The 19376-nt window shown below is 40.4% G+C and overlaps 2 protein-coding genes across 2 annotated transcripts; both read left to right on the top strand.

The window, feature by feature from the left end:
- The first annotated feature begins 1237 nt into the window (after positions 1-1237).
- Positions 1238-6664, top strand: LOC139399236 (leucine-rich repeat, immunoglobulin-like domain and transmembrane domain-containing protein 1). Its single transcript, XM_071144753.1, has 4 exons — positions 1238-1471; positions 2053-2516; positions 3167-3472; positions 5341-6664. The coding sequence occupies exons 1-4, from the start codon at positions 1347-1349 to the stop codon at positions 6423-6425; spliced, it is 1980 nt and encodes a 659-aa protein (XP_071000854.1). The 5' UTR covers positions 1238-1346; the 3' UTR covers positions 6426-6664.
- Positions 6665-11608: 4944 nt separating this feature from the next.
- LOC139399237 (leucine-rich repeat, immunoglobulin-like domain and transmembrane domain-containing protein 2) lies at positions 11609-15293 on the top strand. Its single transcript, XM_071144754.1, has 3 exons — positions 11609-11735; positions 12000-12787; positions 13850-15293. The coding sequence occupies exons 1-3, from the start codon at positions 11623-11625 to the stop codon at positions 14695-14697; spliced, it is 1749 nt and encodes a 582-aa protein (XP_071000855.1). The 5' UTR covers positions 11609-11622; the 3' UTR covers positions 14698-15293.
- Positions 15294-19376: the final 4083 nt, after the last annotated feature.

Here is a 19376-nt window from a genome sequence, read left to right as displayed (position 1 = left end):
TTGCACTTACCTTATATTGTCACATTCAAGAAAATGCATGCAGTGCCTCTATAAAAGTAAATGAACCACCAAAACTAATGGTCCCCTCCCATCTCTATCTCTATAATAAACCCCAACTATAGGGAAGTGTTTTACTCTGCATATAAACTAATGGTCCCCTCCCATCTCTATAATAAACCCCAACTATAGAGAAGTGTTTTACTCTGCATTTAGACTGATGGTCCCCTCCCATCTCTATAATAAACCCCAACTATAGAGAAGTGTTTTACTCTGCATATAAACTAATGGTCCCCTCCCATCTCTATAATAAACACCAACTATAGAGAAGTGTTTTACTCTGCATATAAACTAATGGTCCCCTCCCATCTCTATAATAAACCCCAACTATAGAGAAGTGTTTTACTCTGCATATAAACTAATGGTCCCCTCCCATCTCTATAATAAACCCCAACTATAGAGAAGTGTTTTACTCTGCATATAAACTAATGGTCCCCTCCCATCTCTATAATAAACCCCAACTATAGGGAAATGTTTTACTCTGCATATAAACTAATGGTCCCCTCCCATCTCTATAATAAACCCCAACTATAGGGAAATGTTTTACTCTGCATATAAACTAATGGTCCCCTCCCATCTCTATAATAAACCCCAACTATAGGGAAATGTTTTACTCTGCATATAAACTAATGGTCCCCTCCCATCTCTATAATAAACCCCAACTATAGAGAAGTGTTTTACTCTGCATATAAACTAATGGTCCCCTCCCATCTCTATAATAAACCCCAACTATAGAGAAGTGTTTTACTCTGCATATAAACTAATGGTCCCCTCCCATCTCTATAATAAACCCCAACTATAGAGAAGTGTTTTACTCTGCATATAAACTAATGGTCCCCTCCCATCTCTATAATAAACCCCAACTATAGAGAAGTGTTTTACTCTGCATTTAGACTGATGGTCCCTTCCCATCTCTATAATAAACCCCAACTATAGAGAAGTGTTTTACTCTGCATTTAGACTGATGGTGCACTCCCATCTATATAATAAACCCCAACTATAGATAAGCGTTTTTACTCTGCATATAAAAATAAGCAAACCTACACAGCTCGTTAATCAACTGCCAGGAGGCAATACTCGCGTAAATGAAAATAACCCAATTCCTTTCCACTAATCCCTCCGTTCTTTTTTATCTCAGGCTTCGGGAACGACGTTCAGACCAATATGGGATACTGAGATAGCAGGACACACACATGATGCATCGCAGGCTCGGGAAGAACAAAATAAACAGTACTTTTAAAAAAGATCTAACTATCTTCTATATTTGATAGTGAAGTTTCGGAGAGAAAATGGTTCAAGGTTTTAGTCTGTGTTTCTGCTTGGCATTACTTTGCCTCGGACGGTGTGTATGCAGCACGTGTCCGTTTCAATGTAGCTGTTTCTTTCACAAACTATCGGACGGATCCAAAGCAAGGTAAGACCAATGCAATTATTACAAATAATTAAAATCTTAATGTCAACACCTTCTATATGTTGTTTTTCTGTTGTGTGCTACTGGGTCGGAATATGCAGGTAAAATCAGCTCTTTTTTTGTTTATATAGGTCTGAGGATTAATTTGCGCTGCTCTAATCCCCTTTCATTTTAACTAGGCAAATCAGTTAAGAACACATTCTTATTTACAATGACAGTGGGATAATTGCCTTGTTCTGGGACAGAATGACAGATTTTTAACCTTGGGATTCGATCCAGCAACCTTTTGGTTACTGGCCCAACACACTCGGCTATCTACCGCTCTTCATTGATCCTGGTGTATTCACCACGTTTAGACCCAGAGGAATAAAATAAGCGAAAAAACAACGATTAAAAACAGAGCAAATCAAATATTTAGTGTGATTTTTTTTGTATGCATTAATTGTCAAGCTATCCTATGTCATGAACACATGGTTAATTGAGTCAACCTTGTAATACCGTTGAATTATCTACATAACCCTGTTATAATAGGTTATACAGTGACATTCACTAACCTGTGTTTACCTTTCTTTCCATCTATCTAGGAGTGTCCTTTGCAATGACCCAGAGATCACTCTAATCCCACCCAACTTTCCTACAGACACCTCGAAACTGCGGATCGAGAAGACTGCCATCACAAGGATCTCCAGCGAAACCTTTCACTACCTCAACAGTTTGGAATTGCTCTGCATTTCTTTCAACTCTCTGAACTCTTTGAATGTAGACAGCTTCCGTGGCCTGAGAAGTCTGGATGAGCTGAGACTGGAAGGGAACGCTCTCACCTCTTTCCCCTGGGAATCTCTGACTGATATGCCCGACCTGAGGCTACTGGACTTGCATAATAATAAGATATTGTCGATCCCGACCGAGGCGGCCATCTATATCAAGAACCTGACCTACCTGGATTTATCTAGCAACAGCCTAGTCACGGTTCCTCCTGAGGTTCTCTTTACGTGGTTATCTGTGAAACCATCTCAAGGAGATGGGGAAAGTTCCAAATATATTCTAGGTAAGGATCTAAACAACCAATTAAGCAATTAATTAATCAATCAATTCCAATTAAAGCTATCTTTATTTACCTAGAGGGAATCCCATTTGGTTTGCAAGCCTTAAATGACATGAAATTGATACACAGGAAAAGGTTTTAAAAATATGCTATCTACAACATTGCTTGTCAAGGTGGTTTTATCCCAACATGCATTTCATGAGTACCTTTGGTGTGTTACATAGCATTACATGGACAGTTGGAGGAGACAGCATCAGCATTTGGGAGTAGTGTAAGGATTACTCTAATTATAGTAAAGGTAGCCATACTGTAGTGTTAATTGTGACTACATTCACTAGTCTCACTTCAAACTAGCATGATTACTTCTACTTTCAATTACTTTTTTTTTGCTAAACTGCCATTGTAAACACATAATACATGGTCATAGTTCAGACAGAGCAAAAACGTTAAGACCAAAAAGCATATCTATCTTATCTATTGCCATGCTAAAAGTGATGTTGTTTTTATTTTACCTTTGTTTAGCTACCATTGTTGTTACCTTACCTACTTTAGTTGAATGTACTCACTCTTAAGTCGCTCTGGATAAGAGCGTCTAATAAACACAAACAAAAATGTATTTTCTGGTGAAATGTTTATTTTCTTCATTGATGTAGGTCTCCATGACAACCCGTGGCTGTGCGACTGCCGGCTCTATGACGTGGTCCAGTTCCAGAAGTCTCCGTCGCCATCCGTGACTCTGATCGACACCAGGCTGCACTGCGCGGACCCAGAGAGCCTGTCGGGAGTGTCATTCAGCGAGACGGAGCTCCGGAAGTGCCAGGAGCCCCGTGTCCACACGGCTGTGGCCCGGGTCAGGAGCTCCCTGGGGAACAACGTCCTGCTGCGCTGTGGGACAATCGGAGTCCCAGTACCAGAGCTGTCCTGGACCCGGGCAGACGGTAAACAGATGAACGGCACTTGTGAGTTCCATTGATTTATTGATTGAATGCATTTAATGTGTAACAAATAGATATACAGCCAAAAACAAGCAGTAGCTACAGTACATACGTTAAAAAAATGGATAAAGGGTAACACAAAACAGTTAGTTTGGCTAAACCTGCTCCAGTCATGGCAGGTTGTAGCCTAGTCCCAGATCTGTTTGTGCTGTCTTGGAAACTCTTATGGTCATGTTTGGCGTAGTTGGCAAGACAGCACAAGCAGATCTGGGACCAGGGAATACATGACTGCCTATTGCCTAAAATAAGTACGTACTTAGGAAATCTATTTTTGGCACTGTACAGTCAGAAGCTGAAATAGACTGGATTACAGATGGATGGATTTATTTCCTAGATTACAGATGGATGGATGTATTACCTAGATTACAGATGGATGGATTTATTTCCTAGATTACAGATGGATGGATTTATTTCCTAGATTACAGATGGATGGATTTATTTCCTAGATTACAGATGGATGGATTTATTTCTTAGATTACAGATGGATGGATTTATTTCTTAAATTACAGATGGATGGATTTATTTCCTAGATTACAGATGGATGGATTTATTTCCTAGATTACAGATGGATGGATTTATTTCTTAGATTACAGATGGATGGATTTATTTCCTAGATTACAGATGGATGGATTTATTTCCTAGATTACAGATGGATGGATTTATTTCCTAGATTACAGATGGATGGATTTATTTCTTAGATTACAGATGGATGGATTTATTTCTTAGATTACAGATGGATGGATTTATTTCCTAGATTACAGATGGATGGATTTATTTCCTAGATTACAGATGGATGGATTTATTTCCTAGATTACAGATGGATGGATTTATTTCCTAGATTACAGATGGATGGATTTATTTCCTAGATTACAGATGGATGGATGTATTACCTAGATTACAGATGGACGGATTTATTTCTTAGATTACAGATGGATGGATTTATTTCTTAGATTACAGATGAATGGATTTATTTTCTAGATTACAGATGGATGGATTTATTTCCTAGATTACAGATGGATGGATTTATTTCCTAGATTACAGATGGATGGATTTATTTCCTAGATTAGATGGATGGATTTATTTCCTAGATTACAGATGGATGGATTTATTTCCTAGATTACAGATGGATGGATTTATTTCCTAGATTACAGATGGATGGATTTATTTCCTAGATTACATATGGATGGATTTATTACCTAGATTACAGATGGATGGGTTTATTTCGTAGATTACAGATGGATGGATTTATTTCCTAGATTACAGATGGATGGATTTATTTCCTAGATTACAGATGGATGGATTTATTTCCTAGATTACAGATGGATGGATTTAATTCCTAGATTACAGATGGATGGATTTATTTCCTAGATTACATATGGATGGATTTATTTCCTAGATTACAGATGGATGGATTTATTTCCTAGATTACAGATGGATGGATTTATTTCCTAGATTACAGATGGATGGATTTATTTCTTAGATTACAGATGGATGGATTTATTTCCTAGATTACAGATGGATGGATTTATTTCCTAGATTACAGATGGATGGATTTATTTCTTAGATTACAGATGGACGGATTTATTTCCTAGATTACAGATGGATGGATTTATTTCCTAGATTACAGATGGATGGATTTATTTCCTAGATTACAGATGGATGGATTTATTTCCTAGATTACAGATGGATGGATTTATTTCCTAGATTACAGATGGATGGATTTATTTCCTAGATTACAGATGGATGGATTTATTTCCTAGATTACAGATGGGTGGCCTGATTTCTTTTCACTAATTGATCTAACCACTTTTTCTTTCGTATTTCTTTGATAGTTCAGGAAGAAGTTTCAAAGGAGGGAATCATTTGGTCCATCCTGAGTGTTCGTGCTGTCTCTTACAGGGACTCTGGGAAATACATCTGCAAAGCGACCAACTTCCTGGGGACTGCAGATACCATCATCTCCCTAGTTATCACAGACTCCTTAAAAAATGAGGAACAAGGTGGCAGCTCCAAGACTAAAAAACAAAGGGGACGGAAAACCGGTGGGTTTGGGAAAGCTGCCTACCAGGATAAACTTGTTGCAAAATACCTACCTCCACCAACCACCACGGCAGTCACGCCCATCATCGAACCACTAGGACCGGGCGGTTTTACAGGAAAGTATGATATCGAGAGCTACGATATCTCCAACAGCGTGGTTGACGGACAGACGCCCGGTCCTCCCATCACGGAGACGGCGATGCAGGAAGTGGAGAAGGAGGTCCTTAGCAACCTAGCAGCCGACGCCTCTTCTTTACAGGCACCGGAACCGCCGGAGAAACGGGTGGTGCGTTCGGTGAAGATAATCGGGGACACCGATCACACCGTCTCCCTGAACTGGCGGGCCCCGGCGGCAAAGAACACCACCGAGTTCAGCGTCCTGTACGCCGTGTTCGGCGAGAGGGACATGCGGAGGATCAACGTCGCTGCGGGAAAGAACCGGATCACTATTGAGGGCCTTGTGCCAAGGACAAAGTACATCGCCTGCGTCTGCGTCAAAGGCCTGATCCCTAAAAAGGAGCAGTGTGTAATCTTCTCAACGGACGAGGCGGCCAGCGCAAGCGGCACCCAGAAGCTCATTAACGTGGTGGTGATCACCGTGGCCTGCGTGATCGCTGTCCCGCTGACACTGATCGTCTGCTGCGGGGCGCTCAAGAAGCGCTGCAAAAAGCTACTGGGGAGAAAATCCAAAGATATCCAAGAATCATATGTGACATTCGAGACCCTATCCCCGGGACAGAACCCTAAGGGGATGGAGGGGGAGTACCTTGCCAGGCAACAGCCAGACGAGTCCAACAGACTGCTCTCTGCTAGGTGCAGTGTGGACTCCGAGGCCATTTGTAGGACTGAGGGACCGCCTAACGAGTACTTTTGTTGATACCAACTGATGGCCTCAAGCCTTTAGAGGGCAGAGAAAGTATGTCCTTTCCAAGCAGAACTTAAATATTTGTTACTAAGGTTTTGTATGATTTCAGCCAGTAGTTGACAGTAGCATGAGTGAAACTGCTCAGAGACTGGACAGAAACAAAAGGCTAGTTGCATTGACACTCTTTCCTTTGGAAAAAAAACGTGTGGTAAATATGTGAGTTAGATAAATAACTGTCGACATAAGTGTGATTATGGGAATACAGGCAACCCTTGACCTGTAATAAAAAACATTTTTATATATTTTATATATATTATATATTTTTTTTCATAAATGATTTCTGATCTGCAAAGAAACATTTTGTATTTGTCATGCACTTTTAAGGGCAGTATTTAACTTTTCCAAAATTCCCAGGTTTTACAGAAATTCTGTGTGGAAGATTCCCAGATTCAGAATGGAATAAGGAACTCTAAATGGCCCATTCTACTAGAATACATTAAGGTCGCAAAGTTCAAGGGGGCCAAATACTTTCGCAAGGCACTGTATGTTAATGTACCAGCTTTACTGTCCAATCAAAGCTAACATACTATATATTTTGTAATATGTATCTATGATCTGATGTGTATGTATAAATGTATGACAAAATTAAAACTTTTTTTTATAAATGTTTGTGTCCTCTTAAATCCTTACCTGCTCCGTAAAAGCATTTTCCTCCCAATATATATTTTTTTTCTTTAGGCATTTCAAATATTTAGCAAACTCCCTGACAGTAGCTAAAGCAAGGGGCTACAGCAGCACACAAGTAGACTACAAATGCATGCTGGTCCGGACATACCGTGAGCGTTCCTGGTGCGCTACTGGAGCGAAATTGGAGCGGGCGAGAAGGCCGGCGCTCCAGCCTTTGGGAAACTCGCTCCACGCTCCAGTCAAATTGAGCGTCCTCGCTCCATTCCAGCTCCACTCCCATATTGGCCAATGAGAGGCTTGGAAGCCACCGGTCAGCCATATTGGTACTCTTCAGAAGGCTCAACCATCCATAGGAATTACAGTTTTTTACAATCCTTTTGGCACTAATTTCAGAACCTTGTGGTCATTTTTTCAAAACTCTAGACACAAAACTCAAAACGGTCATCACTTGTAACACAGGCTGTCCAATGTTCAAAACATTGCATTGTGCATTCATATCTTTAAAGAAACCTTGCACTTGCAGAATCATTGGTTCAAATAACTAATTTATCATGAAATACCATAGGACCATTCATTTAGATCACCCACACACAAGATACCGATAGTTTCACTGTGTGGTTGTTCGTTCATTCATTAAATATTGTAGTAGAAAATATGTGATACAGGTTTCATTATGGTACTACACGTAAATACATCACTGTAAAAGGACTAGTAGAGAGAATACTGCAGACACAGTGGAATCACTGAACAAAATATGAAATGTATTGATGAAATACAATAAAATCACTCATAGATTTCTTTGAATTAAAGCAAAAATAATTAGCTACAAAAAAAGAAAAAAACTACAGTAAAACATCAACTGCAGTGTTCCTCACCTGGCTTACTGTAAAACATCACTGTAGTGTTCCTCACCTGGCTTACTGTAAAACATCACTGTAGTGTTCCTCACCTGGCTTACTGTAAAACATCACTGCTGTGTTCCTCACCTGGCTTACTGTAAAACATCACTGCTGTGTTCCTCACCTGGCTTACTGTAAAACATCACTGCAGTGTTCCTCACCTGGCTTACTGTAAAACATCACTGCAGTGTTCCTCACCTGGCTTACTGTAAAACATCACTACAGTGTTCCTCACCTGGCTTACTGTAAAACATCACTGCTGTGTTCCTCACCTGGCTTACTGTAAAACATCAACTGCAGTGTTCCTCAACTGGCTTACTGTAAAACATCACTGCAGTGTTCCTCACCTGGCTTACTGTAAAACATCACTGCAGTGTTCCTCACCTGGCTTACTGTAAAACATCACTGCAGTGTTCCTCACCTGGCTTACTGTAAAACATCACTGCAGTGTTCCTCACCTGGCTTACTGTAAAACATCACTGCAGTGTTCCTCACCTGTCTTACTGTAAAAAGAAAAACAAAGGATTGATTACTGTACTTCTATATTTCCATCAACCCGTCTTGTGGATTTGGCCACAGGTTCTCGTCCACATCACAATGGATGTTTTCATTAGCCAAACATCTTGGGAAGAATCTTCGGGCGAATCCAGGCCTGACACTGGTCTGCCGTGATGTCATTGCATGCATCATCCATGGCCTGGAGAAGGGTGGCTTGTTCGTGAGAGCGCCTACAATATACCTTCCACCTCCATGTGGAGAAAAATTCCTCAATCGGGTTTTAGGAAAGGAGAGTATGGGGGTAAGTACACGGTGGTAAATTGTGGATGGGCCTGAAACCATGCTTGCACCATTTAAGCATGGTGGAACCTGACATTATCCCACACAATGACATAGGTCATGCCATCAGCTCTAGACCTTATTTAGCCCATCAAAGAAGGTTACATAAGAACAGCGAATCATGTAGCTGCCTGCAACTCAATATATAGAGTGTATAGAGTAGAGAGCTTTAGTTGTTGTTCGACCTAACATTAGAACGGGCAAGATGCATAATCTAAGATACTTTGACTGTGGTATGATTGTTGATGCCACACATGGTGATTCCAGCATCTCAGAAACAGCTGCCTTCCTGGGATTTTTACACACTACAGTCTCTAGAGTTTACAGAGAATGGTGCGATAAACAAAACACGTTCAGTGAGCGGCAGTTCTGTGGTCAAAAACACCTTGTTAATGAGAGAGGTCAGAGGAGAAGGTCCAGACTCATTCAAGCTAACAGAAAGGCCACACATGCTCAAATAACAGCTGTTTTAAACAGTGGTGTGCAGAAGGGCATCTCTTAACGTACAACACCGTGGAAAAAGTGTTAGTGTTAGAGTTTTGAAAAATTTGCATTTTGATCATTGATTGTGAGTTTTGTGTCTGGAGTTTTAAAAAATGACATCAAGGTTCCGAAATTAGTGCCAAAGTGATTGTAAAAAAACTGTAATAGAATTCTTCAGTATTTAAATGAAATATTTCAAGGACAATTATAGGACAAATAGGACAAATATATTTGGATTTAACCTTTATTTAACTAGGCAAGTCAGTTAAAAACAAATTCTTATTTACAATGACGGCCTACCCCAGCCAAACCAGGACAACGCTGAGCCAATTGTGCCCCGCCCTATGGGACTCCCAATCCCAGCCGGATGTGATACAGCCTGGTTTCAAACCACGGTGTCTGCAGTGCCTTAGACCTCTGCGCCACTCGGGATCAAATGCATTTAATTTTTTTTTGCTGTAGTTGGTGGGGACAGTGATATTGGTACTCTCTTGAAAACTATACTTTAACCCCCTAGAGTCGATGTCTAGCATGGACATCTAATTAGCATAATACACAAATCCACATCAAAATCCGTCTGTTTAAGCTCGGTGGCTTCAAAACAGCGCCCCCTGTCAGTCATCTAATGTATTATATAAATAATTGGTTGCGATCAGCACCATGGATAGTGCCACGTGATATGTTTTCTGTGCAGTGTTGGAAAAAATACCCAATTGTCATACCTGAGTAAAAGCATAGATACCTTTTACTCAAGTAAAAGTGACCTAGTAAAATACTACTTGAGTAAAAGTCTAAAAGTATTTGGTTTTAAATATACCTAAGTATCAAAAGCAAAAGTACAAGTAAAAGTATTCATAATTTCAAATTCCTTATATTAAGCAAACCAGATGGCGCCATTTTATTTACAGATAGCCAGGGGCACACTCCAACACTCAGGCATCATTTACATGCGAAGTATGTGTTTAGTGAGTCCGCCAGATCAGAGGCAGTAGGGATGACCAGAAATTCTCTCTTGATAAGTGTGTGAATTAGACCATTTTCCTGTCCTGCTAAGCATTCAAAATGTAATGAGTACTTTTTGGGTGTCAGGGAAAATGTATGCAGTAAAAAGCACATCATTTTCCTTAAGAATGTAGTGCAGTAAAAGTAAACGCTGGCAAAACATATAATTAATAGAGTACAAATACCTCGAAAAACGATTTAAGTAGTACTTTCCAGTATTTTTACTTAAGTACCTTAGACCAGTGTTTGTTTGGTGTACAACTTGTTTCCTTGTCATGGTCACTGCAGTCCTTTACTTGTACACTAACATCTGTACAAATACCCCCAAAAAACAACTTAAGTAGTACTTTCCAGTATTTTTACTTAAGTACCTTAGACCAGTGTTTGTTTGGTGTACAACTTGTTTCCTTGTCATGGTCACTGCAGTCCTTTACTTTGTTCACTAACATCTGTACAAATACCCCCAAAAACGATTTAAGTAGTACTTTCCAGTATTTTCCAGTATTAAGTACCTTAGACCAGTGTTTGTTTGTGTCATGGTCACTGTAGTCCTTTACTTTGTTCACTAACATCTGTACAAATACCCCCAAAAACGATGTAAGTAGTACTTTCCAGTATTAAGTACCTTAGACCAGTGTTTGTTTGTGTCATGGTCACTGCAGTCCTTTACTTTGTTCACTAACATCTGTACAAATACCCCCAAAAACAATGTAAGTAGTACTTTCCAGTATTAAGTACCTTAGACCAGTGTTTGTTTGTGTCATGGTCACTGTAGTCCTTTACTTTGTTCACTAACATCTGCAGACTATGTATGTCTGAAGACCTCTTCCAACGTTCCTCAATTAAAAAGGCACCGCGAGCTCTTTGTTTTTTTCGTGATCCTTTGTTTCACGCAGTATACAAATTAAAGGCGTTGGGTATATGGTGCCATTTTCTCAGCTGGTTTGTAGTAAGACAAATCTATAGATTGCGTATTATGCTCCCTGATAATCTATTTCTATTTTTATTTTTTGGGGTCAGGTCACTGTCAGTACATATTCAATATCAAGTCGTATTATTCCTGAAAACCTTCCCATTAATTCATAGGGATTAGTGAACATATGTTTAGTAGAGGCACATATAGACAGTCAGTCAATGAGGCTCATTGCTAAAAATACAAACCTCCGGTGTGTTTATCATGTCCTTTGGGGTCTTAAGAAATTGCGTCACTAGGAAGATTAAAGTAATAGCTTTACCTATACGGTCCGTCCCGGTGGAGATGCCCTGCTCAAATGCTTCACATGCGTTTCTGTTAAAGGAATATGGCCGCCACCTTGTATTCAGTTTTAACTATAGCGTTGCTATTCTGTCGAGTTCCTCCTGGATCAACATCTTGTTTACCCGGCTGCTCTTGCACAAATGACAACTTGGGAAGGTAAATTGTTTGTTGTCAATTATTTTGTAGGCTAACTAGTTTTGTACCGAGTTTCTTTACCGTGTCAGTACGTTATGCAGTCGACCTATTGACTGATCGACTTTAGCCTATTGCTAAACTCAATGGTGTTTTTCAGAACTTGTTTTAACAATGCACAATGTGGAGAGATAACTTACTCTAAGAGAACATAAATAACCTAGTTTTGTTTATTTCATTTAAACATTAAATTATAACTCTAACCAACATATTTTTGTTTCATTTTAGATCCCTACTTTGCATGGAAACAGCCATGGGACGAATCCCAGACAATGTTCCAAATGATTTCAGTAAAATTCGAATAGAGAATTCTCATCTGACTGAATTACCCCGCGGCTCCTTCTCTAAAGTTAGTGCCTTGGTGTCTCTGTGGTTGAATTTCAACGACATCACCCTAATGAACATCAAGAGTCTGGAGGGGCTGACGAATCTAACCGAACTACGGCTACAGGGGAACAAGCTGCGTTCAGTCCCATGGACAGCGTTCCAGGATACGCCGAACCTGAAGATTTTGGACCTGAAACATAACCGACTAGACGTGCTCCCGGAATCTGCCCTGAGACAACTTCCAGGCCTGACCTATTTAGACTTATCCTTCAATCAGCTTACTGTCATATCCAGGGATGTCTTCCTCAACTGGCCTCTCCTCAACACTCAGGAGAGAAAAGGAGGTACAGAGCCCAGCAGTGGAGAGGCCAACGTTGTTTTAGCGCTGCACGACAACCCTTGGCTGTGTGACTGCCGCCTCAAAGGTTTCGTAGAGTTTATCAAAAGTGTTAGTCCGCCTCTAATTCTGATGAACTCGTACCTGATGTGCACGGGCCCCAGTTCCAGAGCGGGAAAGTTCTTTCACGAAGTCGGTTTGAAAACATGTATGAAGCCCGAGGCCTCAGCCTCAGAAAGCAACATGACGGTGTCACTGGGGGACAAGGTAACCCTCCGGTGCTTAGTCAAAGCCAGGCCTGACCCCGCCATCCACTGGTCATACAGCCTGAAGATTATACGGGGATTTACTGGTAAAGGTTTTATTTAATTGCAACTTCTAAACTACCATCTATTAGATTGCTGTGACTTTGCTGCGGTAGAGTATTTACCAGTGACTGATATCACATGTCAGTCACTCATAACTACACCACTTTGATGACAGGATTTAAGCCAAGTAGGCTAAAGCATGTTTATTTCATACATTCATTTGACTATTGGTGTTTATAGATTAAAACAGGTAGACTATTGGTGTTTATAGATTAAAACAGGTAGACTATTGGTGTTTATAGATTAAAACAGGTTGGTTATTGGTGTTTATAGATTAAAACAGGTAGACTATTGGTGTTTATAGATTAAAACAGGTTGGCTATTGGTGTTTATAGATTAAAACAGGTTGGTTATTGGTGTTTATAGATTAAAACCGGTAGGCTATTGGTGTTTATAGATTAAAACAGGTAGACTATTGGTGTTTATAGATTAAAACAGGTTGGCTATTGGTGTTTATAGATTAAAACAGGTTGGTTATTGGTGTTTATAGATTGAAACAGGTAGACTATTGGTGTTTATAGATTAAAACAGGTTGGCTATTGGTGTTTATAGATTAAAACAGGTTGGCTATTGGTGTTTATAGATTAAAACAGGTAGACTATTGGTGTTTATAGATTAAAACCGGTAGACTATTGGTGTTTATAGATTAAAACAGGTTGGCTATTGGTGTTTATAGATTAAAACCGGTAGACTATTGGTGTTTATAGATTAAAACAGGTTGGCTATTGGTGTTTATAGATTAAAACAGGTTGGTTATTGGTGTTTATAGATTAAAACAGGGTTTGGTTGGTTATTGGTGTTTATAGATTGAAACAGGGTTTGGTTGGCTATTGGTGTTTATAGATTGAAACAGGGTTTGGTTGGCTATTGATGTTTATAGATCACTTTAAACAGTGTATGACACTGCCTTTCTTGAAGGCAAACTCAACAATAATGCCTAATGCAACAAATAACATAAACAGTACTGCATATTATACATGTACAATATGTTGATTTTTATCCACCGTTGTTGATTAAGTTGTAACATAATTCTCCTTTCTCTCCAGTCTCAGAGACCCGTGTGGACGATGAGACCATCAGATCTCAGCTGGTCATCCCATCCCTTCACCTGGCGGACCGAGGCGCTTACACCTGCTTCGCCAACAACTTCATAGGCAACTCCTCCGTCAGTGTCCTGGTCAACATCAAGTCTTTCAACGCCTCCTCCTCCTCCGTCGGTGCCGCCATGTCTCTGCCCCCGTTCCCCCTGGCCTCAGCCGACGAGAACGTCTACATTGACATACGCATCTCCAAGCAGACGGTCTACGGCATCACTCTGGAGTGGTACGCTGCGACGGACAACCCTGCAGAGACCTGGTTCACCATCCACTTGGGGAAATACCACTCTGACAAAAAGGAGTTGACATACATCGGGCCGGGCATCAACACCTATTCGGTCAACGACCTCCTACCGGTTACTAAATACGAGGTGTGTGTGACGCTGAAGAACCAGATGCCCCGCGCCGGCCAGTGCATCGTGTTTGTAACAGGAAGTGACATCAGTCAGCTGGAACAACGGGAGAAGCTCATCCATATTATCGTAATCGTGTGCGCCATGGTGCTGGCGGTGCCCGTGGGGATGTACGCCTGCACCACCGACACCAGATGTAAGTTCAGCTGCCTGGACCGCTGTACGGAGCAGTGTAAGAGGAGGAGGAGGCAGGAGAAGACCCTGAGGACCAATGGGGAGAGACAGGGGACCTTCGACAGCCTCCAGGCCGCCAGCGATGAAGGACTCTGTGGAGACTCTGAAGAGGTGATGAAGAAGAGGAGTAAGTCCTCAGACGAAAAAAACAACCACAGGGGAAAAGCACAAGATCTACCAGAGACAACCACTGGAGCAAAGCTATATTAGCTGTAGGTTTAAAGTTTAAAAATATCCACTAAAGACAACCACTGGAGCAAAGCTATATTAGCTGTAGGTTTAAAGTTTAAAAATATCCACTAAAGACAACCACTGGAGACAACCACTAGAGACAATGCTATATTAGCTGTAGGTTTAAAGTTTAAAAATATCCACTAAAGACAACCACTGGAGCAAAGCTATATTAGCTGTAGGTTTAAAGTTTAAAAATATCCACTAGAGACAACCACTAGAGACAACCACTAGAGACAACCACTAGAGACAACCACTAGAGACAATTCTATATTAGCTGTAGGTTTAACGTTTTAAAATATCCACTAGAGACAACCACTAGAGACAACCACTAGAGACAACCACTAGAGACAACCACTAGAGACAACCACTAGAGACAATGCTATATTAGCTGTAGGTTTAATGTTTTAAAATATCCACTAGAGACAACCACTAGAGACAACCACTAGAGACAACCACTAGAGACAACCACTAGAGACAATGCTACATTAGCTGTAGGTTTAACGTTTTAAAATATCCACTAGAGACAACCACTAGAGACAACCACTAAAGACAACCACTAGAGACAACCACTAGAGACAACCACTAGAGACAACCACTAGAGACAACCACTAGAGACAATGCTATATTAGCTGTAGGTTTAACATTTTAAAATATCCACTAGAGACAACCACTAGAGACAACCACTAGAGACAACCACTAAAGACAACCACTAGAGACAACCACTAAAGACAACCACTAGAGACAACCACTAGAGACAACCACTAGAGACAATGCTATATTAGCTGTAGGTTTAACATTTTAAAATATCCACTAGAGACAACCACTAGAGACAACCACTAGAGACAACCACTAGAGACAACCACTAGAGACAATGCTATATTAGCTGTAGGTTTAACATTTTAAAATATCCACTAGAGACAACCACTAGAGACAACCACTAGAGACAACCACTAGAGACAATGCTATATTAGCTGTAGGTTTAATGTTTTTAAAATATCCACTAGAGACAACCACTAGAGACAACCACTAGAGACAATGCTATATTAGCTGTAGGTTTAATGTTTTAAAATATCCACTAGAGACAACCACTAGAGACAACCACTAGAGACAACCACTAGAGACAACCACTAGAGACAACCACTAGAGACAACCACTAGAGACAATGCTATATTAGCTGTAGGTTTAATGTTTTAAAATATCCACTAGAGACAACCACTAGAGACAAAGCTATATTCGCTGTAGGTTTAACGTTTTAAAACGTGTACAAGACGTCTAGAGGAACACTTATCTGTAATAGTGGGGAACAGTCTTATGTGAAGTGAAGCGTTAGGAAATACGTTTGTTAAGCTTCAAGTTGTCATGTTAAGAGTGAAACGCCTTTCTCCATGTCTGTAGAAAGAGTATATTGTTAATGAGTTTATATACTGTATCTATTTATCTTGATTGATCTCTGTTTTAAAAGAAAAATGGAGAATTCATCTCATCTGGCAAAAAAAACCCTGTTAATTCTGTACACGCAATATAGTTGCACATATGTTCTTGTCTTCAGAATGTAATGGACTGCATTTCCTCACGGTTCGTTGAAACTCATTCATTAGGAGAGGTTCAGTTAAATATACATGAATACATACTGTATACAGCCTTTGCACTACTACCTACGTAATGTATGAGGCTTCTTTGCTACTCTTTTCCTGTTTTTGACTCACTTTGGGATGGTGGGGGTGGGATGGTGAGGATTAGACTTGGGGGTGAAGGTTGTTGGGATTAGAGTTAGGGGTGAAGATGGACACTTGAGACAACACCATCCTAATTGCTCCCTACCCAGATCCCATTGACCTTAAGCTTTTGATGTTTACAAATCTGAAGGGTCTGGATTAGGGTTGTACAATTCTGGTAACGTTCACAAAATGTTCAGGTTTTCCAGAAATCCTGTTTGGAGATTCATGGAATCAGGAAATCCTGTTTGGAGATTCATGGAATCAGGAAATCCTGGTTGGAGATTCATGGAATCAGGAAATCCTGTTTTGGATATTCATGGAATCAGGAAATCCTGTTTGGATATTCATGGAATCAGGAAATCCTGTTTGGAGATTCATGGAATCAGGAAATCCTGTTTGGCGATTCATGGAATCAGGAAATCCTGTTTGGAGATTCGTGGAATCAGGAAATCCTGTTTGGAGATTCATGGAATCAGGAAATCCTGGTTGGAGATTCATGGAATCAGGAGGGAATAAGCAGGACATCTGCAATTGCCCAACCAGGATTTCTGGAAAACCTGGGAATTTTAGGAAAGTTACTGTAATTTCGTAACCCTTGTCTGGATAAGTTATCCTATAGGATAGGATAGGTATAAGAGGTTTAGTTGTGGGACTTCCTGCAGATCTCTAAACATCCAATGGATAGGGCCAACAGGAAGGGAGTGCATGTTCACAGACTAACACTTTGATTTTAGCACCACAACTCAAAAGGATGTGTTATGTAAAAGCGTTGTTTTGGTGCGTGTTTATTCATACACTGGTAAAGAGATTATCATATATAGTTTTTTTATAATCTGTATTTTGTATCTCTCTAGATCTTTAACCTCTTAACCACACCTGTGTACCAAATGCCACCCTATTCCCTATATAGTACACTACCCCTATGGGCTCTGGTCAAAAGTAGTGCACTTCTCCCAATGGGACGTGGACAAAAGTAGTGCACTACTCCGTATGGGCCCTGGTAAAAAGTAGTGCACTACTCCGTATGGGCCCTGGTAAAAAGTAGTGCACTACTCCGTATGGGCCCTGATAAAAAATAGTGCACTACAATGTGAATAGGGTCCCATTTGGGTCTCACATAGATCCTAACCATGTCTCTCAGAGAGAATAGACAACATGAGATATTCTCTGAGTTTACTGAAAGCTGCATTAGATGATCATTTCTGATATTATTATTTTTTTTAATCTATATAAAAGATATATTGTCTGTCACATTAAGGGGGTAAATAATTTAGTCCTTAATTTACTTGCATGTATTTTTGTATTCAACAATTGCCTAAAATATCTGTCTTTCACATGCCAATGTGATCAAAACATGTATAGTCTTGAATAAAAGCACATCTATTGTGGAGTCAAAGATATTCTACTTCTTTGATTTGTATCATCGTAAGTTTACGTCTTTCAATTTATTACGCCTAAAATTCCGATAACTTTCACAAAATGTTCAGGTTTCCCAGTTGAAAGATTCACCGGAATTTGCATTCAACATTCTCAGCCGCCAAAAGACAAAAGCCAATTATGTCTAAGTGAGCATTACCCATGAATGAGTGAATAGAGAGACGAGAGGGTCAAGCAGGTCAGTTTGACTGTAGAATAGAGTGTTAATGGTAAGGTTTAAAGGGTTAATATCACCCGTTTACCCAGGGACAGCATTCACTTATGAAGACAATCAGGGCCGGCTATAGCCTTTTGGGGGCCCTAAGAGAGATTTGGTTGCCATTATTATATTCTAAGAGCAACTTGGCATATCCTGTATAACAAGACAATTAGACATTGCAGACATGTTCATTTTTCTAACTTAATCAGAATAATTTGAGAGTGCTCTTCTCAACCATTGATGGCCTCATGTTTGTGGAGGTAATTTAGCATACACTCTTCTCCAGAGTAATTTACAGTACAGAGTGCATACCGTTTTAACACTGGCCCTCCCGTGGGAATTGAACCCTTACCACTGATGTTGCAAGCCCCATGCTCTACCAGCTGAGCTACACGGGACCATAAGCTCATAAATTCTACCTCAAACCTATGTGAACTTTCTTCCAAGGTTAAATATGAGGAGTGTGCTGCATAAGCAAGATCTGATGAGAAGCTTGATGATATTGTCCCTAGTCTACCACACAAAGGCACTATAGATTTGACACAGATATGCTCAGGAAAAGTTATATCACAATTTAAGCCTTCTACCTGCCTTCTCAATCCTACCCCCCCCCCCCCCCAACCTTCTTCAAAATAGTTTTTAATTGCCTATCTGAAGAAGTGCAAGCTGTTGTTAATCACTCCCTTCACAGGCACTTTCCCCACTTCACTAAAAACTGCTATGGTGAAACCCCTTCTGAAGGAAAGTAATGTAGATTCTTCAGCTCTTAGCAATTTTCTGACAATCTCCAACTGCCACGACTTCCACCGAATTCGGCTCCTCTCCTCGTTCAGGCGGCGTTCGGCGGTCGACGTCACCGACCTTCTAGCCATCGCCGCTCCATTTTTCATTGTTCCATTTGTTTGGTCTTGTTCCCCCCACACCTGGTTTACATTCCCTAATCACACTGCATATATATATATATTCCTCTGTTCCCCCCCATGTCCTTGTGCGGAATTGTTTTGTGTTACGTGTTTTATGTGACGCGCCAGGCTGGTTTTCCATGTTCCGTGTTTATTTCACGAAGTATGTTTATTTGGTAAACTATAGCTTTAGTGACTGTTTTCGAGGCTTTGCACTTTTGCCATTTTTGCTGGAGGTTTTTGACGCAGTAGCATCCGTCTGCTGTTAGCTCCTGCCTCAATAAAGTGTGCGCCTGTTTCACAACTCTCTGCTCTCCTGCACCTGATTTCGCTACCAGTACGCACGCACCTGACACCAACATTCCATTCTTATGCAAAATTCTGGAGAAATTGGATTTC

This window comes from Oncorhynchus clarkii, unplaced genomic scaffold (genome assembly GCF_045791955.1).
Source record: "Oncorhynchus clarkii lewisi isolate Uvic-CL-2024 unplaced genomic scaffold, UVic_Ocla_1.0 unplaced_contig_5133_pilon_pilon, whole genome shotgun sequence".
Taxonomy (NCBI): Eukaryota; Metazoa; Chordata; class Actinopteri; order Salmoniformes; family Salmonidae; genus Oncorhynchus; species Oncorhynchus clarkii.
Note: the sequence above shows the minus strand (reverse complement) of the source record. Positions and strands in the feature narration are given on the sequence as shown.